Here is a 26,584-nt window from a genome sequence, read left to right on the forward strand (position 1 = left end):
GCATGTAAGAGTTCCTTTACATGTAGCTTTAATGTATATAAGTTGCTTAACAGATAAAATAAACTACATATATGGGAACTCCCATGAATGCCAAGAGAACTACCTTACCTCATCTATGTGTACATATTTTTCTTCATTATTTGATCCAAAACCAACAGTGGGGACTTGAGATTCCTGTCAAAAATATTGAGATATACTTATCCCCAGGCATCAGAATTCAAATTCAGATTTCAGATACAAACCATATTCCCTACAATTATCCTCTAAGCTCTCACCAGGAGGGCTGGAAAAGGTGCATGCTAATAACACCTATATGCATATTATGTTTCTGCTGAGAATTATAGTCCCACAGTGGGAATTGTAAGCATCACACAGCCATATATTAAGCTCCTGGGGCCGCTCCTCTATTGCAAATTGCTTTAGAATTGGATGCTCCAAAAGTTTAATATGGTATCAGAGCAGGCTACTTTAATACCTGGCCCATGTGTATAGTCCACGTCACCCGCTAAAAGCAAAGTCCACGTGTTGAGATTTATACTCAGGACTCTTTAACCATAGGTCAGGACTCTCACATTTTGCAGCTGAAAATCCTACATACATTTATATAGGCATGCACATACTTACACTAAAAATTGGAGGTTTCTGCCAATCAACTAAGAGGAAGCAGAGAAGTTCGGTCTAAATATCAGCATTTCACATTGTGGCCACCTCCAACCATTCTATAAATATTTGGCTTCAGATGAAAAATACAAACGTGTTTTAAGTATATATAAACATTTGGAGGGTACTAAAATAGAAGAAAATAAATATGCAGTGGAAGCAAATAAAGAAGTGAACAAGTGGCAGAAAAAGAAATTGTTTTATTCCTTTTTGTGTCTTGTGAAGACTGAAGAGTGAAAAAGAAGATTCTTAAACGGTGAAAGTGTTAAACCTATATCGTAGAGGAAAGAGACGTGATGGAGATGGAAAGAGATAAAGGAGAGGTAGGCTAAAAGTCTCCTACACAACATAAGCGAGAAGAGATAAACTTTTGGAGAGTATCCCAACTAAAGACTCCATGGCATGCATTTTGTTTTTGTAGGTCCCAAATTAACAAACGAGAAGAAATTAGAGAATGCAGAAGAGTAAAAGACCAGACATGTTAAGTTCAGTTTCCATGATGAAGCTATTCAAAACCTGACCAGGCACAAAGCTAAATGAGACTCACCAAAAGCTAATGCAAAATTCCCAAAGATACTCTCCAGTACATATTTACAAGAAAAAACAAAAACAAATAAAAACTAAATTCTTTCCATGCACGTTTCAAAAGGTTCCCTTCCAAAAAAAACTCGTAACTTGAAGACACATGAGCACATGTGTGCAAGAGGAGCACTAATAAATGGCCAAGAGCTGCTGTCATGTACTGCAGACTCAAGCATTTAGAAAGAGCGGCATTTAGAAAGTGCGCCAACATGCTCCAAGATTTGTTTCCACATTAAAACTTAACAGGGTATGCTTAATATCATAAATAGCAACAATGCTATTGGGGTATCCTTATTATACAAAAAGAGCTACCAAACAAATTAACATAGGACAACAAAACACTTTTTCCCCTCTAGAAGCATAGAGTATTTGTAAGGGACTAAGGAAACATTGTAAGGGCAGTTGATGCAACATTGGCGTCAATAGACTTTCATCTACACAACCAGAGCTTACTGACACAGATAGGTAGTTGACTTCACATGATTGTGGTCATACAACTGTACAGGATCATAAAGTAGACAAGTATAATTTGTTCAAAGTAACAATACCTGTGAATTCCTAAAGCGGGTAATCCAATTTATCATTTTCGGTATTGCCTCAAGCAAAATCGTACGCATATCAGTCTCGTTTACTGCATAATTCACAAGAGAATTGGGAGGTTAATACCTTAAATTCCAGGCAGCTAAGGCACAGATAACAATTTCATCTCAGTAACAACATACGGTATAATCCTATATTAAGTATAGCACAAAAAAGAACATCATAATCAACAGAAGATCTAGATTTCGTTCTAAAATAGTTCCATTATTTAAGATAATAACTCATTGATCATAAGCTATAACCAACAAAGGCGGAAAAAAAAAAAACAAAATGAACCCACCTCCACATGCATACATGCTCTCTATGTTTTTGTGGAGAACAATTTTTGCATATTCCTCCAAGTAATCTTTTGTAGGATGCTCCCTAAGCAGTCCGGCCTACAGAAGGACATCATATTACATATACTGAAGCAAAGACAGCTGGAGGTATTAAGGGATTGGGAGATCATAAAACCTGAAAAATTTGATGTAGCAAGGTACCAATCAATGCTGCGGTTGAATGCTCATTACATTTCAGCCTTTCGTCGAGAACACTTCTCCTTGGGCAGCCAAAACTAGCAGCAACCTAGAAGGTACCTCAATTTACTAAGATTCATTGAAACCAAGAAAAACGACAATTATCTGGACATTTAGACATATTGTATATGCATAATCTAAAATAGATCTAGCCAGTTTCTGAAATTCTATGAATGGTCACATGAAGAACTCAGAGAAAGAAGCAGTAACTACCCGTGTTCCAGACACTAGTATGTCAGGATGAACAATGACAAGATTACTTTCGTGGTCCACCACACACTTTCTCTGACCATCAAATTCTCCAATCACATTAATAGTGTCACCAGGTCCAATGGTGCTATAAAACCTGAAATTCAGAGGAAAATAGATAAAGATATTGTTTCTAGTGGCATCCCCTTGACCGAAGTTAACAACCAAACAGGTCAAGAAAGATCGTACATAATAATGGTTCCACAAACACACGAACAGTATGCATAAACATAACATGCAGGGGTATTGAGATCATATATACCACAGGCCCTTCTGAGAAAGGGGAACAAAAATGCATGCAAACACCTCCAAGAAGTAACTGTTTTAATAGTACGAATGTGAAGCGTTTTGTGCATTAAAACTACTGTAGGAATAGCATTATAAGTATCTCTATGGACAAAGGAATGTTATTTACAGCTAAGTAAATGCATATAAGTATAATAGCCTACGAGGCAGAAGAGTTTAAGTATCTATGAAGTATTGGCGTTGCCCTAGGTGTGTATCTTATGGGTATGGATGTGTTGGGCATACTAAAGTATCTGGGCATCTTAGGAGTGAACCTGAATTGTAGGTCACACTGGAAGAGTTCCACTCATTACATAGATCAAGAAACCATAATTTAGGAGAGTTCAACTATTCAAGTTAAGACTGCATAAAGATTTCCGAAAGCTTGAGCTAGTAAAAGGAAATGCACACGTATATTCAGTGATGTGGTTTTAGATAGTTACAGAATTAAAGCCAGCTAATATAGAAGCCTGGAAGGTGGAAATAGAATTATGCCAGGCAAGAAGAGGGTAAAGCTTGAAATTTCTAGGTCATAGCACCATAGAATACCCGCTACACCATGAAATGAGTTAGCTATTGCTTGGCATTACATTTTTAAAGTGCCGAAAAGGCATTAATTATTAATGATTGCCTTCAACCATACCACATTAATTATTAATGATCTTCGCTACAAAACAAAGTAGTGCCTTAAAGGAAAATGATCCACTATACTCACCATTCATCATGCAAGTACAAAGCTCGCTCTTCCCCACTTTGCTCATTAAGTAAGCGAAGAACCTATAAAATAAAAATAAAAATAAAAATGTGTTCATCATTTACTTATATTACCTAGATACATTGGGCAACAGCTTACGTCTAAGTTCAAGTACCTTGAATGGGGATTGGGCACATGATGATTCAACAGCTCTATGTTTCTCAGAAACCTGGAGATAACATCCAAAATCTATTCAGTTTCCTTGGAGATTCAAGCCTTTTAGAAAACAAAAAATACATGAGAAGCAGAGAATGAAACTTATACCTCTAAAACAAGAAAATTCAGATCAGATAGGCCAGTATCATCCCTTTGTGGTGCATCCACTACAGATCTAATATTAACTGCCACGTCCCCGCGGCTCTTCTCTTTGGTTTTGAAATGTTCCTCCGAGTTATTGGGGACAGATTCTTCGACAGTAATGACATCTTCCACTTGATCCAAAAGTTCAAGCAATGCCTACGACAGTGAAGGAGGAGATTTTTCAACCACGCATATATATTAAAGAAACGTACAGCTGAAAAGCATCATATAGGAAAAAAAATCCTCTATGATGGACTATAAAAGCTTGGAATTATAAGCATAACAAAGTCTCCAAGTACATGAAATAAAAAAAAAAATCTTAATGCATTTAAGAACCTTCCTGTGTTGTCGTGCGCCCAGCTGATCGGAAGCTCCTTTACATGCATTGACATTCGTTGGCTGCACTTCAATAAGAGAAAAGGGTTCAGTAAACTCAGACCATTGAAGCACAGAACAGAAAAATGTTACAATTAATAACAGTCAATATATATAATTTACGATTTTAACAACAACAAACCAATGCGACCCTCACAACAACACTACTATTTCAATGCATATTTTGTTCACACAATTTATATTTTTTACAGAAAGTACTGTATGACAACTATTTATGATTGCCAAGAAGGTCAGTTTTCGATATACAATTTTGTGCGATATAGAGATATAGAGAACTACAACTCATAACAATCAATGGAAAAGAAAAAAATATATCCTGCTACTATAATATAAAAAGAAGACTAGCCATTTTGAGCTTTCTTTAAGTGCGGGCACCACCTCAGAGCAGTACGATGCAGATGGTGGAGTTCGGAACGGACTCTGATGATTAGTTGTGTCCATGTTTCTTGGATCATTTCGGCTACCGTGAAGTTCCATATCCTGATCATTTTTGACTGCTCTCAAAAGTAACTTCCCTGACGAGACTAGAGATTTATCTGACAGTTTGAGTGTTGGAGATGATAACCACTTCTCAAGCTTCCCTGCTAAAGCAGGAGAACTCTGTACTATCTGTCATCAAATAAAATTCAACATTAAGAGCACAAGTAATCTAAAACATTTTCCACTGACAGTGCATAAAAACACTGTCTAAAACTTGCCTCTCTCGATGAAGAGTTGAGAAAATTTGAAGCATTATGCTTTGAAGCATCCGCTAAGCATCTAACTACATCAGGCAGGCGCTTTGAAACAGCCTGGAGCCGCTCATTAACTGGAGAAATCTTCCATGTCACCTCATCACCCCCTTCATCCTGGCTCTGCTTTATTAACTACAACAGAAAACACAAAAGAATGTCGTTCAAGATTCTGCCAACATTATTATGCTTAGGTGACTAGGCAAAACAAAGATTGTCTAGAAACACAAAACAGTATCACAAAGCTGAAGCCAATCAACATATAGTAGATCAAATTCTTCCATCATAAAGCTAAATGCAATAAAATCTCTCGAGAAAACCTTCTATAATGTCGTAATTATATCCTAAAGCTTAAAAAGTTGAACAAAGTAATGACCTGATAATATTCCATCAAATTTTTCCACATAAACCAATTGGCTAAACATATATCAAAATAATGAGGGCACCCTAAAACAAACCCAGAGAAGAAAACTTTACACAATAGAAACGTAAACTGGATTACTGAATCACCACTAACTAACCATTCCAGGTGAAAATTTGAACCGTTTAACCGACTTGGAAATTTCCGGAGAAACCTCCAATGCCAAGGAATCATCATTAACAACACCAGCAGTAGAAGTAGTAGTAGTTAGAATGGGTGGTGCTGAAATGGGAGGTGAAGGGTTATTTTGGGAATTTGCTAAATTTTGAGTATGGCGTTGGAATAAATGTGGGATTCCAAATTTAGATATTGGTTGTTGAGATGATGTTGATGTTGATTTCTTTCTTGGTGCCATTATTATGAATAATAAGATTCAATAATTTTTACTTTCATTCTTCTAGGGTTTTGATATTGAGAGACTGAGAGAGAGAGAGAGAGAGAGAGAGATTTGGGGATTTTCCCGCCAAAAGTTGAAACGTAGTTTGGGAAACTTGAACACAGAATCACAAAAATTTGGTATCTGGGCTATTCGGCCCGATCCATTGTCAAAAAGCCCGAAACAAACCAGACTCGTAAGTCCTAATCTAGCTAGCTTCTAGGCGGAGGAGGGATATGGGCCAAAATGTTGTTTGGTAGGATTTTGTCTCACTGTGCTTCAATCTCTCCACCTTCTGCTGATGTATGAACAATGATTGTTCATATCCAAATATGGTGAATGTACCATATACAATATATTGATGATTATGAACATTCAATGTTCATACCCAATCAATGTTCATACTTAAAAGACTATGAACATCGAAAGTTTATACCCAATCAATGTTTATGCCCAAGGACTATGAATATTGAATGTTCATACTTAAAGGACTATGAACATTGGAGGTTCATACCCAATCAATATTTATACCCAAGGACTATGAACATTAAATGTACATACCCAAAAACTATAAATATTGAACGTTCATACCAAAGGATTATGAACATTGAATGTACATACCCAATAACTATGAACATCGAATGTTCATATCCAAAGGACTATAAACATTGAATGCGCATACCTAAGGAGTATGAACATTGAATGTTTATGTATGAACATTCAATAAATTAATACCCAAAGGACTATGAACATTCAATGTTCATACCCAAATGACTATGAACATTCAATGTTCATACTAAATACACTGGGTTGTTTCGTCTGGGACGGGCCGTTAATTATTTCGCGTAAGGGGTATACTTGACATTTCATCTACCCGATCCGTTTTTTAGTGTAAGGGGTCATTGTGAGTTACGGAAAAAAAAATGTGTCATTGAGAATTACTTTTTCGACAGTTTTGTCCTTGAGAGTCACTCCCTGTATTCAAAAAACCTATTTTCAAAACACATTTAAATCAAACTCTGAACAACTCCTTCATATTTCAACACGTTTAAAAAAAAAATCGGACTAAAATTTCAATTGAATAAACAAATGGAAAGAGTTCGGTTGTGGTGGATGAATTTCAAGTTGGTGTTTTTGATATATTAGAACATAAGGTTTCTTCTTTGGTTTATTTATTTTAGTTAGTGTTAATGAAAATGTTAGTTGAGCTGTCCCATTTTAAGTGAACCAGGTATTATTGATTCTTTTTGATTGTTTGTTTTCTTCTCAAATACCTTACTAGTGAGGTAGCTCTCTCTTTTATTGTTAATTCTGTCGAATAACCGTAGCATATCCGCTCAATCGCCACTGGCATGCACTCAGTGTTCTAAAAAATGCTAGGCGGTAGTCGGGGCGGTGGAAGAGCGCCTAGGCCTTCTAGGCGGTGCCTAGACGGGCTAGGCGCTAGGCGGTTTTTTTTAATTATTATATATATATATATATAAATAATAGTAATCTAACCACGAAAGTTAAGTAAAATCATAGCATGTCTCCTAACGGTCATAACTCAAACAAAATGACATAAGATCAAAATAATCCAAATAAACATACAAAAATATAACATTATGACTTATGAACTACTCCACTAGGTCTACAATTCTTCCTCTCCATATTTTTCCATCACTCTCTCTCCATCAGATTCAAACTCATACTCTTCATCTCTCTCATCCTCGCTCTCCTCATCCGACACAAAATCTTATTCATGAAGCTCTCTAACATTATTCGCTCTTGATGATTCTCCAACCATACCACCTGTAAATCCCGAACCGGGATCAACTTCTTCATCATCCCTACCATGAACAATCCATCCTTGTGCCTTACTAGCTTCACTAGCAAGTAATACATCTACCTCTTATTATTTTTCTTTCTTATTTTTGTCGATGAGTTTGGCATTAAATTGGACATAGACTAGATGTTCCAACCTTGCTGCATCAAGTCTATTCCTTTTCTTTGTATGTATCTACACAAAAGAAAATGAAAGTTAAAATACTATTAATACTCTGACTCTCTTAGTTTTATTTATTTAACCACTTACTACAAACTTTCTGGTTAGTACTTACCCCCTCAAAAGCGCTCCAATTTCTCTCGCATCCCGATGAACTTGTAGTCAGTGAGAGGATCCTTGAAGCCATTCTTTGCAAGTTTTGAGTATGATTGCCATAGTTAGACCACCATCCAACTAATCAATAAATAAGGCAATAAATATAAATATAAATAGTGTTAGTGTGTTACTTAGTATTAAATAATATCAGACGGAATGGAAATGAGTAACTAATGGATATCTTACCTGGATCATACTTATCATCATTCTTGGCGCATCCCGCCGCGGCTAAGGGTCTACCAAATGCACCTTCTTTTTTCTTATACACCAATAACTCCTCATTCGTTACTTTATTTTGCATATCAAAGTCACCATGGAAGAAGTGCTCCTCTATACAAAGAAAAATCCCGTTCATAACAATTGGATCATTTCCTATATCTTGATCTTTGAAGTAGTAATAAGGATTCAAAAGGTAGGCAGCCAAATGCAATGGACTGTCAAGCCGACCAACACTTTTTTCTTCGATAATATCTATGACTGGATTGTAGTTAGCCGCCACATTTTTGAATGTTTCTTTGATATCTTTCTCTGCTTGCTTTAGTTCACCATGTAAAAAGCCCATAAATGGCTTATCTCCGTCAGCAATGCGAAGCACTTTCACTAAAGGAGCAAATACTTTCAAGCATAGTGTTACCCCATTCCAAAAAGCCATACTTAACACGGTGGAATATATCATTTTCCCCTTTGCAGTCTCGGACCATTTGCACTCTCCCCATTCATCACTAGTAAACATAGTTTTCAACTTCTCTTTTTTATCCATCAAACTTTGTAAAGTCAGGAAAGAAGTTGCAAATCTAGTAACTCCCGGTCACTATGTCTCTTGTTTTTTGTAGCTTTCCTCATCATCGACAATATTTTATGATGTGAATAAATAAATATAGTGAACGCCTTTGCCTTATCAATCACTTCTTTGAACCTTGGTAGCTTTCCAATCCCTTCAAGCATAAGGTTCAATGTGTGAGTGGCACATGAACTCCAAAACAAGTGTGGTCTCTTGTTCCTCAGTAAAACCGTCGCGGCCATATTGTTAGAAGCATTGTCGGTCACAACTTGAACTACATTTTCTGTCCAATTTCTTCAATACACTTATCAACATAAGAAAAAATAAATTCTCCAGTGTGTGACTCCTCTGAAACTTCCTTAGAATAAATGAAAGTTGTGCCTAGCTTGCAATTGACACATAAATTCATGATGCTCATTCTTTTTCAATCGGACCACACATCCGTCATAATAGAACACCCACCAGTATCCCATTATTTTTTTTGCTTCTCGAGTAAACTTTTGGTTCGCTCATATTCTTCATTCAACAATGACTCCCTTAACTGGTATTGGCTTGGAGGTAAGTAACCTGGGCCAAATTGACCAACCGCTTCAACAAAACTTTTGAAGCTATCATTGTCAATAGCATGAAAAGCAATACCGGTTTCATACACCCATCGAGACAAATATTGATGCATGCTATGAGTTCTTTCCTTCCAAAGTGCATCATTAATATTTTGTTGGCGCATCTTTTTTCTTGCATCAATTGAGGAATCAGGAGTGATAGCGGATGCAAACTTATCCATAGGCCCTAGAGTATGTGGCCTCTTCCTCGACACCACCTCGTCACCTTCTTCATCAATAATTTGAACTTCTGCTCTTACTTCTGCAATGTGCTGGTCTTTCTTACCTTTCTTAACTTTTGCTCCTTCTAGTGTAGCTTTACATTTGGCTTTATCTTCGTCCTTAGACTTTGGACATGCTGTTACTTGTCCCTTAATGTTCGCAATGTGTAGCTTCATTCGATAAATGCCCCCACTAATTTCTTTATTGCACAACTTACATTTTAACTTATCCTTGTTGTTTGCATCTCTCAACATCCCATACTCCCAACCAACATCGTCGGAATCACGTTTCAAAGGATCAGATTCAGATTCGGGCACGACATTAGATGTCGCAGAAGAAGCAACATTACCAACCATTGAACTGAAAATATCACAGCATCATACAACAATTAATAACCCAAAAAGACAATTCAACCGTGTAAGTTACTAGTCGAACAAAATATATGAAATAACTAAATGAGTTGTCATTCATTCACTTAATTTTCTCCAAAAACACACTAGCTTATAGTTTATAGGCATAGAAAATATATGTACCTACTAGATATTATACTGTTATTAATTAGGATGACATAAATATTCTAGAAAAGTACACAATAAAACATGGCATTAGTTTTAACTTTTAACATTGAGCTGCTGCTGGAAGTTGGAAGTTAAATGTTTTCAATACTCAAAAACATTAGACAACCTATTTATTCACACCTAGAGCATATTATGAAACTGCTTGGCTTGTGTGCACTCAGGCTCATTGTTTGCATTTATACGATTTGGTCTCATGTTAGTTCCATACACGCATATAGTGTACAAATCAGTTCATGTTATGTTAGATACAAATTTCTCAAGCGCCTTAGCAATGGTTAAATTTGTAAACCTGAAATCAATTGACCTCAAATCTGATGAGAACAAAGAGGCAGTTCGTGAACCTGTTGGCTTGTTTATACTTAGTAATTCCCTCTGTCTTTATTATTAAAGGGTGCTAATATTCTCACACCCTTACACTTGTAGAATGCAAACTGGAGCCTGAACATATATAGGTAGCTATTTTGGTGTTGATTTTTCTAATTTATAAGTTTAGGATCAACTAATATTTAATATTCTCATTGTACATCAAATACTCAGAACTAACAATTCCTATGTACCCAATGCTAGAGATAATAAAGTAGATCAACAAAATATACAAGGAAAAAACGATGGATAATCCTGACTTTAGTTTTCTTAGCTAGAGTTTATTTTGTTTACCTTACTGAACTATGTTCTGTCTCTAATAAAAGTATACAATGTCGGAAAAACGTGATGATCTTGAAGATAAGGAAGTTAATACCTTATCTTGGAAGTTGGGAGACAACACGAGCTACTGCTGAACGAAGTTGGAGCGAAGTTGGAATGAAGTTGGACGAGCTGCTACTGAACGAAGTTGAATACGGGGGTTTTTTTTTCGGTAAAGAATACGGCCTTTGATCTGTAATTTCACTAATTTGAGTAATTTGTTATAAGTCCTATTGGGCCTTGCCTTCTTGGGTTTAAAAAAAAAAAACAAATATGGGCTCGACTAGACTGATTAGCCCCTGCCTGGACCGCCTAGTCGGGTAACCGACTTGCCCACCGATTATAGCCTTAGGCGAGTCGCCTGGGCACCGCCTAGCGCCTAGCCAGCGCCTAGGCCGATTTTTAGAACAGTGCATGCACTTATTATAGTTTAACCAGTCCAAACCCAAGCCCAAAGCAAAGTTTTTGGCCCATAGTAATCTGCCGACAGTATAAAAGGAATTTAAGTACAAAAAACTAATATATTTCATTCCGAATGTCTTATTGCTACTGCTGAAGAAGTGGTGTTTCGACGTTTGTCGGTTGTTATTGTTACTAAACTGAAAACGGTATAATAATAATAATATAATCTTTCACTCCCACTCTCACTCCATTCAGATCAAGATCCAGCAACATATACATATATATAGTAAGTAGTACACACGTACTGCAACGTACTAGTTCTAAGTAAGGTAATATTAATAATAAATGTTTGAGTCTCTACTTACGTAGTAGTAGTAGCTAGTGTAGATCTCATTTCCTTCACCTGTCTTTTACTGCGTTCTTTGTTTTTCTAGCTCGCTCAATGAAAGTTTCGATAATTGTAGAATGGAATTATAAATTGGATCTCATACTTTCTCCACAAACTTATTGTTGTCTTTTTTAATATAGTTTTCTTTCAGAAAATAATTACTTTATTGCAAATAACAGGACGCCGCGCCGCTGGGAACACTTGAAAGTGTATCATGGGCTCAAAACTGAACTCAGCAGGCAGTAGAACTCGTAGCTCAGTGTCTATATTTGTTGTGCTTGGTCTCTGCTGTTTCTTCTATATACTGGGAGCATGGCAGAAGAGTGGTTTTGGAAAGGGAGATAGCATAGCCTTGGAAATCACCAAACAATCAGATTGCAGTATTTTGTCCAATTTGAGTTTCGAGACCCATCACAATGATGAGACTGAGATTACTGACCCTTCACAACCACAAGCTAAAGTCTTTGAGCCATGTGGTGATCGATACACAGATTATACCCCTTGCCAGGATCAAGATCGAGCAATGAAGTTCCCAAGAGAAAATATGATCTACAGAGAAAGACATTGTCCTGCAGATGATGAACTATTGCGTTGTCTTATACCAGCACCTAAAGGATACATAACTCCATTTCCTTGGCCAAAGAGTCGTGACTATGTACACTATGCCAATGTTCCTCACAAGAGTCTGACCGTTGAGAAGGCTGTACAAAATTGGGTGCAGTTTCAGGGAAATGTCTTCAAATTTCCAGGCGGGGGGACAATGTTCCCTCATGGGGCAGATGCATATATAGATGAACTTGCATCAGTAATCCCGATTGCAGATGGCACTGTCAGAACTGCACTAGATACTGGCTGTGGGGTATGCACGCAGTCATTCATTTTCATCTTTATCCTTTGTTGTAATTGTCTCAACTACTTGGTTTTTTCTAATCGACGGCCTAGCTTCCTTTCTGACTTCCATTGAACCTGACTTATTATGGGTGTTACCTGCTCTAGATTTTAGCCATAATGTCTCAAATTGGCTGAAATGTCAAAGGACTAGAACTCTATTCAGTAGCATCCTACTATCCTAGTATCTTGGACTGCTGAATTGAACAACCTGTTTCACGAGACTTCACAAAAATAGTCCACTCTCTTTTTGTTCAATTACTCTTTATGTTAGTTGGTTTTGTTATTGAAGCTCTGTTGACGCTCACCTGACTCAGTGTGCAAGTCAGATGGGCTCTGTTTGAGAGCAAGGATTCCAAAATATGCAATTAGTGAAGGTGTTCAAAAGACTAAATTGATGGTCCTGATCTTCCAAAATGTGTAGGATGGTCATGAAAGTAACATCACATACCATGCTCAGGCTCTTCGTCAGTTTTGTTGTTTAACTCGTTCATAGTAATGTCCAGAACTTAATAATTGATACTATTTGGGGTTTGAGTTGGTGCATTTTTCTTGGCACATACTATTTTAATTTTAATTTGGTCATCTCTGACTTTCCATGATTAGTGGACTGACTGCCAGAAGCATGATATAGGTTGCGAGTTGGGGGGCCTACCTGTTGAAGAGAAATGTATTGGCTATGTCGTTTGCACCTAGGGACAATCATGAATCACAGGTGCAGTTTTCTTTGGAAAGGGGAGTACCTGCTGTTATCGGTGTGCTTGGATCCATTCACCTTCCATATCCATCAAGGGCTTTCGATATGGCTCAGTGTTCTCGGTGTTTAATACCTTGGACTTCAAACGGTAAGGAATACCTCCCACTTGTTGTCTACATGGAAATTGAAGATGCATATATTAGGTAATTTTCATCTTAGCCACTTCACTAGAAAGTGGTGAACAATTATAAGAATTAAGAGCTCAAACATCAAGTTTTATGACAAGTACCTCAGGGAAGAATTTTCTTTCTCACTAAGTGTTAGTGGTTTTAGGATTTATTGGCAAGAAACCAAGAGAGAAAGAAAAGGGTTAGAACAAGAAGGTTAAAAGGCAAAAGATACAGTGAAAGAACAATATTATATTTTGTCATCCTACTTAATGCAAATGTACAGGTCTCATTGTTTTATAATTTAATATACAAATTTTAATTAATAAAATGGAGGTGACATTAAAAAATTGTGGTCTTCAACATGGAATTCCTTATATTTGAACTTTCCAACAAAAGGTGAAAGAAGAAGGCTTGAACCAAATTTTTGGAACTTAACTCCTTTTCCGTACTCAAACTTCATATGCAGATGGGACATACCTGATGGAAGTAGACAGAGTTCTGAGACCTGGTGGGTACTGGATTCTTTCTGGTCCTCCAATCAATTGGAAGACCTACTACCAGACCTGGAAGCGGTCTAAGGAGGACCTTCAGGAGGAGCAAAATGCAATTGAAAAGTTGGCTGAACAGCTTTGTTGGGAAAAAAAATATGAGAAAGGAGATATTGCCATCTGGAGAAAGAAGGATAACACTAATTCGTGCCACAGGAAATCTGTCAATTTCTGTGAGGCAGGTGACACTGATGATGTTTGGTGAGTTTTCATGGATTTGCTTTATGAAGAATTTTATTTGCACTTGTTCTGTTTTCTGTTTGGTGCTTGTTTTCATCCCAGAGTCTGGAAAATTTCGTACTATGCTACTAGGAGCGTATATCCTGAAGAGTTCCAGGTAGGTGATAATCTGGTGCATCTCCAGCTACCCAGGTCAAGATGCTAGTATCAGATGCGGTGCTTATACAGTTATACTTAATAGGAAATAATTTGAAATCCCTGTGGAATATTCAGTTGATGCAGTCCTTTCTTTGACAAAACAAATAAGAAAAGCTTAATTATTATGAGTACAATGGGAATAGGAAGTTACAAGTGTCCAAGATGTATACATGACATCTCTCACATTAATGACAAGTTATCTTGATACAAAATACCGTTGGGTGTTTTGTGATTTAAGTATAGTAGTATACAGACATTGTTGATGAGGGGTAATGAGGTAAATCGCTTAAAGAAAGCTCCCCAACGTTTGGTGGCAGGGTGTTAGTGCGCCTTGGAAAGTGTTTTTCTTATTTTTTTTGCGGGGGGGTGGGGGGTGACTCTGTCTAGTTTACCTAAGTTTATCCCCTTTCCAATACGAATTTTTCTGGACTTGTCAATCAATATATAGGGGCACTGATAAGTCCTGCTTTCCACTACCTGAAATGAACCTATACCTGGACAAAACCAGGTCAGGCTTCTTTTAGACGTGAATAATAGATGAACTTTATCGGTGTCTATTCATTATATTTATTCTTTCCTATTTGGTTTATAATCTTGGAAGACATATATCTTAAACATTTGATTATTAATTAGATCTTTATTTTGTTTCCTGATCTGTTGCATATACAAGGAGCTTCACTCTAGGGTGTCTTATCTATTTTCTCTGATATAAAGATGTTATTTTGTCATAGTTGTAATCCAATGTACATTTACTTTGTTTTGCTTAGGTACAAAAGAATGAACACATGTGTAACCCCGTACCCGGAAGGTACCAGTCCAACTGAAGTTGCTGGAGGAAAATTGAAGAAGTTTCCATCTAGGCTTTTTGCTGTCCCTCCCAGAGTAGCTAAGGGACTTATTCCTGGAATCATGGTGGAATCTTATCAAGAGGACAATAGACTGTGGAAAAAACATGTCAATGCTTATAAAAGAATCAATAAATTAATTGGATCCGGGAGATATCGGAACATGATGGATATGAATGCAGGCCTTGGAGGCTTTGCAGCAGCACTTGAGTCGCCAAAATCATGGGTTATGAATGTTGTTCCCAGTATTGCTGAAAAAAATACGTTAGGTGTTATTTATGAGAGAGGCTTAATTGGAATATACCATGACTGGTACGTTCTCCCAGTTCTTTTCCTCTGTTCTGTTTAGTTCAAGTAATTAATAGGCTTAATTGGAGTATATTATGAGTGGTAGTGCGTTGTACCTCATTAGATTATATTGGTCAAGTCTCATACCTCAAATGTCAAACGATTCAGACACATGTCGTGTATTACACGGAAAAGTATGACAATGTCCTGCATTCGTTCCTGTATCTACCAACAAAATAACCATGTGCATGTCATTGTTAAGCATTGGAAGTACGGTGTTTCGTTTCCCAACTGATCTTAAACCGACAAGAAAATGGGATTCTTTGCTTATGTTTGCTATTTGGTGAACAGACCCTTAAAAGAACTGTTTGGCTCTGTCAAAACCCAACAAAATGTTAGCCATAGGCATGGATATATCATTATTGACCTCGTTCCAAGAATCTCTGTGAAACACGTGATGTCTTATTTCAGGTGTGAAGCCTTCTCGACATACCCAAGGACCTATGATCTCCTTCATGCTAGTGGTGTATTCAGCTTGTACCAGAAGAAGTAAGATCCTTTAACCTTTGACCCTTTCTTTCAGTATCATAAACTGTTAACTCTTGGCTTGTTTATAACATTGAAACAACTCAAATTATGATTAATAATATCGAAACAGTTGGATCTGAAAACGTTGGATGCAAAGAATAATGAACCCTCGCATCTACTATATAGATCCTACGAAAATTTGTTATTATTAGATTTTTGATGATATGGGGTTTGCAATGATTTAGTCATGGTCCATGGTTTCAGTCTGTCTTCACATGACGGTTGTAATGATCTAGTCTCACCTCCATTGTGGAAAGTATATCCCTTCTGGATGGTCACTATACAATGAGCATACTATTTTTAGGGGAAGGGCCCACGATTTGATGTAAGCGTGGCATCCAAAAGTGGTTTTCTACTTCTACCGAATGATATTAAGCATGGAGTAATATGGTTTTATATCCTTATTTTCTTGTTGAGTAACTGTCTTATGTTTATGACTTTATTTTGATCAAGAGACCAGAGAAAAGCTGCGCACAATTAAGTTGTGTTTTTCTACAATGTGTCTGCTCTCTTTGACTCTAATTCAGACACTTTCAGACTGATTAGTTCCTGGTTCATAATCGTGCCTTTTTTCATTGTCATTGCTTCACAACTCTTGTGTAGTTGTGCTTTCTGGTTAGGATTGGTGGTATATATGCGTGAACTTTTAATTTAGAAATTATGTAATATCTGTAGCTCCGCTCAGTTCATTATTGATTGTAGCTCCAGAATTATAAATGGCCAAGTTTGAACATGGGTGTTTCATGGTAGACTGTCTTTGTCGTTTTTTTTTATGTTGTTCAGATGTTTTACGCATAGTAGTGCCTGATCTTGAGTCCTGCAAAAGTTTTTTTTTGTTTTGGATTGACATTGGTCTTTTCTTAAAATGTGGATTAGTGTTGAATTCTTCGTGCATTTTTTGTGTTTCAAGTATGAAAAGAAATATAGGAAGCTTTACATGGTTTGAACTTACCCACCAGGAAAAAAATAGCACACTAATGCATAAACAATTGACAGATGTAAGTTGGAGAACATCCTTCTGGAGATGGACAGGATCTTACGACCTGAAGGGGCGGTCGTCTTTCGGGATGATGTTGATGTCCTGAACAAGGTGAGGAAGGTGGTAAAAGGCATGAGATGGGACACTAGAATGCTAGATCACGAAGATGGTCCACTAGTACCTGAAAAGATATTAGTGGCTGTAAAGCAATACTGGGTTGGTGGTAAAGGCAACAGCACGTCCAGTGATGAATGAACCATCTCATCTTCCATGGTGAAAATGTAAATCTAGAGCAAGAAATGGAGAAGCACATTGTTTCACACTTAGGGTCAGTCCAGCATTAGCTCCCTAAGCTATATTGTATATGTAATTTATTATTAACCTATTGTTGTTGTTGTTGTAGTAGCCGAGTTGCCAGAGAATATTTATAGTTGGAGATAATTGTATAAACATTGCCATCTAAAAATGAGGATGAATTTACAGAAAGCCTAATAATGTTTCAATTCTTCCTTATTAGTTCAGATTCGGGAGTTTTATATAGATGGACAGCCGAAAGCGATGAATTGTGTTGTTTAAAAATGTATTGACCTCATGCACTATTGTTGTTAGAGGGCTTCTTCAGTGCGTGTGATGTGTGGCTATGCACGATTCCTGACCACATATTTTCCAATCCGTAACCGGTAGCCAAAGTGCCTACCTAGTAGTAGTGTTGGCATTTCACATATTTTCTTTCGTCCCCAATTCCTCGTATTTTCTATTCTTCTTAATTAAATTGCCCGCCCAAATTTTCACCCCTTTCACCTCTTCTTAAATTCATAGTCAATCATTTACTTCTTTCACTCTGTAAAGTTTACAGCAAGGAAGTAGAGCAAAAAATAGTGACAGCAACCAACAACACTAAACGGCTTGAATACATTCGAACACTGAGGTTAGTTTATCATCCAATCATTAAAGTCGATTTAATCTTTCCTCTTCTCTTTAAGGTACATTAGAATTTTTCATATTTAGGTCGTTTGTACTAAAAAAGTTTTCTTTATTTAAATAGGCGCTCCTATGACGAATCAAATAAGGCTCGATGAAGAAGAGTTTCTTAGAAGTCTATGTTTCGAAAGTTTTGTGCATGATGAAAGTGATTATGTGGATGTGGAATCAACTATTTCCATAATAGAGAATGAAAATATTGACAGTAGTGATAACGATGCTGAAGATTCTGATATATATAGGGTTTATATAGAAGACAAAATAACATTTTTATCTATGCAGTTCAAGACCTCGGACGAGGCCTATACTATTTATAATGAGTATGCCAAATTAGTCGGCTTCGGTGTTTGTAAGGATGTTTATAGAATTTATCCAAATGGAGTTGCTATTAAGCGGAGATTTGTGTGTTCAGGTGAACGACATGCATATAAACTCCAATCGATGACACCCAAAAGAACACCCAAACAGGTCACTAAGTTCAATTGTAAAGCCCGCATTGTTGTTGTTTTTGATTCTGAAGCAAAGTTGTGGACTGTGAAAGAGTTTATTGGGGAACACACATTCACTTGTACCGCATCCGAGTTAATTGTTTCTTCGGTCACATAGAAATGTGAGTCGAGAAGTGTTGAAATTTGCTACGTGCCTAAATGATGTCGGTGTTCGTAAATGCCAAGTGATGGGTCACTTTGCACATATAGCTGGAGGTTTCCTTAATATTGGTTTTACGAAAAAAGACTTGTATAACAAAATGGGAAAAGAGAGGAGAAGTCGCTGTATTGATGACGACGCCAACACACTGCTTGCCAACTTGGAGGACAAGGTGAAGTTAGATCCTTTATTTCATTATAAGGCTGGGCAGTTTTGGGCGGATTCCACCTCCCGCCTGGATTATGTACGGTAGCTTTGGTGATGTGTTGTTGTTTGATTCAACGTACAAGAGCAATCAGTACCAGATGCCGATATGATCGTTGTGTTTGCTGGAATCAACAACCACCTACAGACTATAGTTGTTGGTTTTGCTTTGATTATAAGTGAGTGCGACGACACTTATAAGTGGGCATTGAAATCATTTATTGACGCAATGTGTGGTGAACACCCTAAATCAGTCATTACTGATGGTGACCTAGCGATTCGTAAAACTTTGAAATCTATTCTTTCAGATTTGAAACACCGGCTGTGCTCTTGGCACGTATTGAAAAATTGCATCACCAATGTTAAAATCCTTGGATTTGCAACAGAGTTCAGCTCTATTATGTTTATGAAACGTTCTCGGGGAGAGTTTGAAGAAAGGTGGAGACATCTAGTGGAAAAATATGAAGTTAGTCATAACACATGGGTGATGAAGGTACAGAAGAAACGGGCGAGGTGGGCAGAATCGTATCTTCATGGTGAGTTCTTTGGCGGTTGCAGAAGCAACTAACGTTGCGATTCTATTAACTCTGTTATACGACATCATGTTAAGCCCGGGATGCGGCTGTTTGAGCTATTTGGGAAAATGGAATTGGCAGTTGCAAATATCCGTCACCGAGAGCACGAAGAAGAGGTAAAGACTGCAACAACGAAGCCTTTCATTGGTAGGCACTTGATTGAATATGCAAAGCAAGCAAAATTCGTCTATACTCGAGTTGCTTTTCTTGCTTTAATGAAGCAGTTACGGGAGAAAACGATGTACACTGCAGAAGATAAACGTGATGTGGGTGACAATATTCGTGTATACACCATCAGTCGTCATCTAAACAGGCAAAAAAAGACGAGTGTGGAATACAACCTTTTAGAGCAGGATGCTAGATGTTAATGTGGGCTATTTCAGTCGTTTGGATTTCCATGTAGATATATCATTTCAGTTTACAAACACGAGGACCTTCTTGAAATGCCCCAGAGCTATTTTTTAAGGAGATGGACACGAGTTGCGAAATCTGTCGTTCCAAATAACGATCCAAGTTTCTCTTCGCAGGGAAATGCAAGAAGATATGTTTGTGGGCCTCTCAAATAGCCAAAAATAGTGAAGCTTTTAAATCCATATTATCGTCTTTTTTTAGAGCTTTTGAAGACAGTCCACAAGTTCCCTTTGAAATGCCTTATATTCCACCAGAAAGTGGTACAATGGATGTCATTCTCTCTTCTAAAGGCACCGCCGAGGTAGAGATGCCTTTCACCCCACCTAAAACCACCCATCGTCCATTTGTTAATGATCTACCACACGTAAAATCGAAGGGTAGGCCGCATAAATCTAGTAGATTGAAAGGTCAGAATGAGACAAGAAAAATTAAGTGTGGCCACTGTAGTATCGTGGGGCACACAAGGCCCACATGTACACTTTTGCATCCAAAGGATGGGGGTAAGTTTCTTATACCGTTGCCATATTCTCACTTGTCTGTTAACATTAAATAGTTACGAAAGTTTGTTGATTCTGATTTGTATTCGTCAATATCTTTCTTGTGGTGCACTGTTTTACATGTCCAAGTGCTAAGCACAACTATGTCAAGCGTGCTGCAGGAGTTGCCGATGTGAGTGAGGATGATGATGGGTTAAACAGAGATACTGGATGTAAGTGATAATTTTGTGCGTTATCTTCTTTTTATAAACGCAAGAAAATGTTTTTTGTTTGTTATTTTCATGGGGTTCAAAGTAATGTTGCTTGTTTGATGGGGCGTAGTAGAAGTTGGTAATAAAGCAGGAGGATCTCGAAAGGCCAAACAATGTAGCAAGTGTCGATCTACGGAGCACACAAAGTGTAGGTGTCAAGATTTGGAAGGTATGACACAATTTTTACCGACGTAATTTTTCTACTAGGGAGTAAACTAAACTTAGATTGTACCATTAGAGTGACTATTTTTCTCTTGTTAAACTTATAGCGTTTCCCGTGGATGAGGTTGGGAGCAAGGTTTCAGAGAAATTCAATATTAGAAAGTTTTATAATGGCGATGGGAGAGTCTTTTTCCGTATTACGGATAGTTGACGTTAGGAAAGAGGAGTACAATGATACTAAGCTTTAGAGCAGTTGTTGCTAATCTTCTAACAAGATTTTAGTAAGCATTTTTGTAATAGTTAGATCAAGTGGAGCATGTGCTATTTGTTGCACAATGGTAAAGATTTAAAGATTGGCTTCTAAATTATTTTGTAGCGGTATTTATGGTGTTATTTTCTTTGGTTTAATTAATGAAATAGAGCAATATTCTATACGCTATATTGACAAGCATTGTATATTATGTTGTTTCTTATTGTTGGGATGTTGGGGTTGTCCCTCACCATGAGACAAGACCATCGGCAGACATATGTCAGTTAGTGTGACATTGATATGTTCATAAATGGATATGTTCGTTCTTACAGCGCTGAATAGAAGGTTGGAGCGGTTGCAGAGGAATATGTCATAAACAGTAACATAATATTCTAGTATGACAAATATAGTGTCATATATGTCTGTGATTCTAGCGCTTATGATATGCTACCAAACGTATAAAACTCTTATTGACATATATTATAAAAAGTGACATAACATTCGAGTATGACATATATAGTGTCATATCTATCTGTGATTCTAGCGCTTATGATATACTACCAAATGTATAAAACTCTTATTGACATATATTATAAAACGTGACATAACATTCGAGTATGACATATATAGTGTCATATCTATCAGTGATTGTAGCGCTTATGACATACTACCAAATATATAAAACTCTTATTGACATACGACATCCTCTTAAACAATTGTTTTACATTGTACCATGGGACCACCCATAAAGTATGATATATACTACAGCCTATATGGCATTTTTTATAACATATATCCATGTTTTTACAATGCAATCTTATGTACCGGGTAGTAGATCACGTACTCTGTACTCTATGAAATTTTGCATAACATACTATACTATGTATGTTATTTATAAGCACATATACAATTAGTTCTACATAATACATTCGTACCGCATTGGGTATGTACTTTGTTATGTATGGCGGCATGCTATGATATTTTTCATGACATACTATACTATGTATGTTATTTATAATTACATATAACACTATGTTTACATAGTACCTTCGTAAGGTGTTACTTATGACATACTTTCTTAGATATGACTATTTGGATGACATACTATCATGTATGTCAAACATAATGATATAGACAATTATTTGTATATACTAATTTTTAGTGAAGCATTTCTAATGACATACTTTACTACGTATAATGCTTTGTGAGTTTTGAGTGTTAATGATGTGAGCTAGGATTTTGCGGCTTCCTTGGAGCCTTGGAGGAATGAATGTTGCACACGTCAATGAATAATATGAGTTAGGAAAATTTTCTAGTAGGGTGGAGTTTAATAGCTACACAATAGCATTTTGGATAGTGATGGATAAATATGATGATCTATTTTGGATGATACTTAGGCACCTAGCTTTTCGGATAAGTGTGTAACTTCAGAACATAAATAATTCCAAAATATAGTATTTGGTTGAATATGAATTTTGTTAGTTGGTTCAAATTTTCGTTTCATATGATTCTTAGGAAATTCGAAGAAAATAGTGGAATCCGAAAAAGAGAAGCAATGAAATCTCATGTAATGACATATAATTTGAAATCAGTGTGCGTCTCATTTTTTCTTTGTCAATGTACAATTAGTGGTATCCACACATTTGAAATTTATAATGTCTGATAAGTTCAAATTGCATCTTGTTGAGAAATGGGCTAAAATGGCATAGTGGAAGGGTATGTCAAGACGATACACACAAAGTATCATCCTATTGGGCACTGTTATGTCTTGGTTCGCACCATTGTTACTAGAATTTCTGGGATGATACATACAATATAATATCGTGTATGTCAGGATAATACATATAATATATCATCGACCCGTAAGAGAGAGAGAGAGTGAAAAAATGACTTTTTCGTTGTGAGAGAGTTAGATATGACATTTTCTTTGTGAGAGAGTTAGAGAAAACTTTTCAAGGGTTTCTTTGAGGTCTTTGAGAGAGAACATATATAACAACAAGAAGTACCAAATCCAAAATAAATTCTAACTTCATTAAGTCATGAGTATCTCCCAATAATTACATAGTCATAAAAACCAAAGCACCTAATGAGTAATGAAATCCTCATGAAATTATTCTTAACAAAATTGACATTTTCAGCAACATGGACAAAATGGATCATCACTATTGTCCTCACATTCTAAAATCTAAATGGGACTTATAAGCAACCAAAGCAACTAATGATTCGAACAAAATATACATTTTCAGCACCATATACAAAATGGATCATCACATTAGCATCCAGTATCCACATTCTAAATTTATAGACAAAAAACTAACTAAATCACCGAATGACCCCTGAAAAGATATGCAGTTTCAGCAACAAACACAAATAGATCACCACTTTAGTTCCCACATTCCAAATCATTTTTTGGTTAGATGATATAGCAACCATTCCCTACGCCTCTCCATCCTTAACGCCATGAACACCCTTGCTTTTTTGTCATCATCAAGTAGCTTTAAAGCTTTAATGAAAGTAATGCTATCTAGGTCAGGCACATTTTCTAATTCAGTAATGATCTTTGCTTATTCTGTATGTTCAACACTAGAACCAGTAATTTGTTTCTTTATATTACGACCCTTCTCAGAAACTGCAATAGTTTTCATGCCATGAATTGCCTCTTCCATACCCTCTCCAGTGATTTTTCGCAGTTTTCTAGCATTGGATTAATTGCTTGATTGTGTTGACCGATTCCTCTTAGCATTAGTTGATGGGACTTGAACATTCTTCATCACCTTTTGCCTTCGTTCTAAATAAAAGACATGTTTACTTAATCGATCAGTAGATAACCTTAATACCTAACAGTAGTACGACATAGAAAATGACGCCAACAATACATGTGTTTACCAAGTTACCAACTAAGTCTGTGGATAGTTCATTTATCCTATTCATACTCCATAAACCAAAATGACAACTGAAAAAGGACTAACCATTTTGATCCTTACCATGGCCCAAAGCAGCTAATTCTTAATCTACTAAGTTGATCATTGCTGCATTTGGGGGAGGAGTCACATTGCCTCCTGCTTCAGCTCGGGCCGCTCTTGCTGCCTTTGTCTGATATTTTGATTCCTCAAGAATCAGCACCTCGTACATAGACTGCATATTACGCATGATACGTTGATTTCTTTCTTGAAAGTTCAGACCATTTCCACTTCGATTTGTCTGAGCCATATGAAACTTGAAATAAAAAGATTTTATAACTCTCTGAGGTACCAATCAACCACCTTACCTCTACTAAAGCTTTATAAAGCTGTACGAATGCTCCAAAATAAAATGATTTCCAAAATGATATATTACTTAATTAAATAATAAAGCTTTAAAAACTATTGCTTTTTTCAACTTCTAGTTCCAGTATGAAAACAACTTAATGAAAAGATGTTTTTAGGTGGTGGTGTTTCGTTCGAAGGCGGAGGCTAAACAGACGGTGGTGGTTGATGGGAAGGGACTGGGGGTTTGCATAGTTGGAGTGAGACAATTTTGTGTTCGAGAAGTTTGGTGACGTGGTGGAGACTGGAGAGGGAGAGGAGTGAAATTTTAGTGATTTCAGGGGAAGGAAATTTTGCGAAATATCACACGTGTCAGAGGGCTGGTGGGGAAATCTGTGTTGGTTAATGGAAGAAAATTTACCTGGAATTTTTTGATTTAATCCTAGGAGTTCGGAAGATCTAAAATTATTGCGAATATACCTGCTGGTTCCTCCTCGTAGGATGAGGACTTGCTTGATTAGTACTAATGACAGTAATGAGATTAAGAAACAAATTCTTGATTGTAATGCGTGGGGAGAAAGGGAGTGTGAACAGAAACATACCGGAAAGTAGCTATGAACAGTGATTGTTCATAGTTCGATAGCTATGAACACTCACTGTTCATAGTCCATACTGTACGTACTATGAACAATCAATGTTCATAGTCACGAGCTATGTATATTCTTTGTTCATACTACAATTGGACTATGAACAATGATTGTTCATAGTCATGAGCTATGCACATTCTTTGTTCATATCACAATTGGACTATGAAGAGTGAGTGTTCATAGTCTATACTATACGTACTATGAACAATCAATGTTCATAGTCCAATTGTGATATGAACAATGCTGCTAAGCTTTAGAGCAGTTGTTGCTAATCTTCTAACAAGATTTTTGTAAGCATTTTTGAAATAGTTAGATCAAGTAGAGCATGTGCTATTTGTCGCACAATGGTGAAGATTTAAAGATTGGCTTCTAAATTATTTTGTAGCGGTACCTATGGTGTTATTTTCTTTGGTTTAATCAATGAAATAGAGCAATATTCTATACGTTATATTGACAAGCATTGTATATTCTGTTGTTTCTTATTGTTGGGATTTTGGGGTTGTCCCTTACCATGAGACAAGACTATCAGCAGACATATGTCAGTTAGTGTGACATTGATATGTTCATAAATGGATATGTTCATTCTTACAGCGCCGAACAGAAGGTTGGAGTGGTTGCAGAGGAATATGTCATAAACAGTAACATAACATTCTAGTATGACAAATATAGTGTCATATCTATCTGTGATTCTAGCGCTTATGATATGCTACCAAACGTATAAAACTCTTATTGACATATATTATAAAAAGTGACATAACATTCGAGTATGACATATATAATGTCATATCTATCTGTGATTCTAGCGCTTATGATATACTACCAAACGTATAAAACTCTTATTGACATATGCTATAAAATGTGACATGACATTCGAGTATGATATATATAGTGTCATATCTATCAATGATTGTAATGCTTATGACATACTACCAAACGTATAAAACTCTTATTGACATATGATATCTTCTTAAACAATTGTTTTAAATTGTACCATGGGACCACCCATAAAGTATGATATATACTACAGCCTATATGGCATTTTTTATAACATATATCCATGTTTTTACAATGCAATCTTATGTACGGTAGTAGATCACGTACTCTATACTCTATGAAATTTTGCATAACATAACATACTATGCTATGTATGTTATTTATAAGCACATATACAATTATTTCTACATAATACATTCGTACCGCGTTGGGTATGTACTTTGTTATGTATGACTGTACGCTATGATATTTTTCATGACATACTATACTATGTATGTTATTTATAATCACATATAACGCTATGTTTACATAGTACCTTCGTAAGGTGTTACTTATGACATACTTTCTTGGATATGACTATTCGGATGACATACTATCATGTATGTCAAACATTTTTAGTGACACCTTATTTGTATATACTAATTTTTAGTGAAGCATTTTTAATGACATACTTTACTACGTATAATGCTTTGTGAGTTTTGAGTGTTAATGATGTGAGCTAGGTTTTGCGGCTTCCTTGGAGCTTTTGAGGAATGAATGTTGCACGCGTCAATGAATGGTACAAGTTAGGAAAATTTTCTAGTAGGGTGGAGTCCAATAGCTACACAATAGCATTTTGGATAGTGATGGATAAATATGATGATCTATGTTAGATGATACTTAGGCACCTAGC

At 36.6% G+C, this 26,584-nt stretch overlaps 3 protein-coding genes and 1 pseudogene across 5 annotated transcripts in view; 2 read left to right on the forward strand and 2 right to left on the reverse strand.

The window, feature by feature from the left end:
- EMB2411 (DNA replication helicase) overlaps positions 1–5,958 on the reverse strand; it is a 31,352-nt gene extending 25,394 nt beyond the window's left edge. The window contains exons 1-12 of the mRNA XM_086604190.1: positions 5,594–5,958; positions 5,040–5,207; positions 4,720–4,950; positions 4,282–4,344; positions 3,910–4,101; positions 3,761–3,814; positions 3,607–3,668; positions 2,571–2,703; positions 2,296–2,406; positions 2,123–2,219; positions 1,791–1,873; positions 109–174 (exon numbers count right to left, since the gene is read on the reverse strand). Coding sequence (XP_086460316.1) covers positions 109–174; positions 1,791–1,873; positions 2,123–2,219; positions 2,296–2,406; positions 2,571–2,703; positions 3,607–3,668; positions 3,761–3,814; positions 3,910–4,101; positions 4,282–4,344; positions 4,720–4,950; positions 5,040–5,207; positions 5,594–5,848 — 1,515 coding nt within the window. The 5' untranslated portion in view covers positions 5,849–5,958. The remainder of the gene's footprint in view (positions 1–108; positions 175–1,790; positions 1,874–2,122; positions 2,220–2,295; positions 2,407–2,570; positions 2,704–3,606; positions 3,669–3,760; positions 3,815–3,909; positions 4,102–4,281; positions 4,345–4,719; positions 4,951–5,039; positions 5,208–5,593) is intronic.
- Positions 5,959–7,604: 1,646 nt separating this feature from the next.
- Positions 7,605–9,970, reverse strand: LOC147524747 (uncharacterized; annotated as a pseudogene).
- Positions 9,971–11,397: 1,427 nt separating this feature from the next.
- Positions 11,398–17,533, forward strand: LOC147524748 (putative methyltransferase PMT14). 3 transcript variants are annotated; one of them, XM_086604195.1, is made up of 7 exons: positions 11,398–11,607; positions 11,846–12,525; positions 13,189–13,399; positions 13,888–14,170; positions 15,115–15,504; positions 15,952–16,029; positions 17,065–17,533. In XM_086604195.1, the coding sequence occupies exons 2-7, from the start codon at positions 11,881–11,883 to the stop codon at positions 17,300–17,302; spliced, it is 1,845 nt and encodes a 614-aa protein (XP_086460321.1). In that variant the 5' UTR covers positions 11,398–11,607; positions 11,846–11,880; the 3' UTR covers positions 17,303–17,533. The 3 variants fall into 3 exon arrangements, with proteins under 3 accessions (XP_086460321.1, XP_086460328.1, XP_086460323.1); XM_086604202.1 differs by having other exon boundaries at positions 11,410–11,484; XM_086604197.1 differs by having other exon boundaries at positions 11,424–11,564.
- A 1,456-nt stretch (positions 17,534–18,989) lies between these two features.
- On the forward strand, positions 18,990–19,823 carry LOC147524749 (protein FAR1-RELATED SEQUENCE 5-like). Its single transcript, XM_086576238.1, has 2 exons — positions 18,990–19,373; positions 19,491–19,823. The coding sequence occupies exons 1-2, from the start codon at positions 18,990–18,992 to the stop codon at positions 19,821–19,823; spliced, it is 717 nt and encodes a 238-aa protein (XP_086432364.1).
- The last annotated feature ends 6,761 nt before the right edge of the window (positions 19,824–26,584 follow it).

This window comes from Coptis chinensis, chromosome 1, assembly GCF_015680905.1.
Source record: "Coptis chinensis isolate HL-2020 chromosome 1, ASM1568090v1, whole genome shotgun sequence".
Classification (NCBI taxonomy): domain Eukaryota; kingdom Viridiplantae; phylum Streptophyta; class Magnoliopsida; order Ranunculales; family Ranunculaceae; genus Coptis; species Coptis chinensis.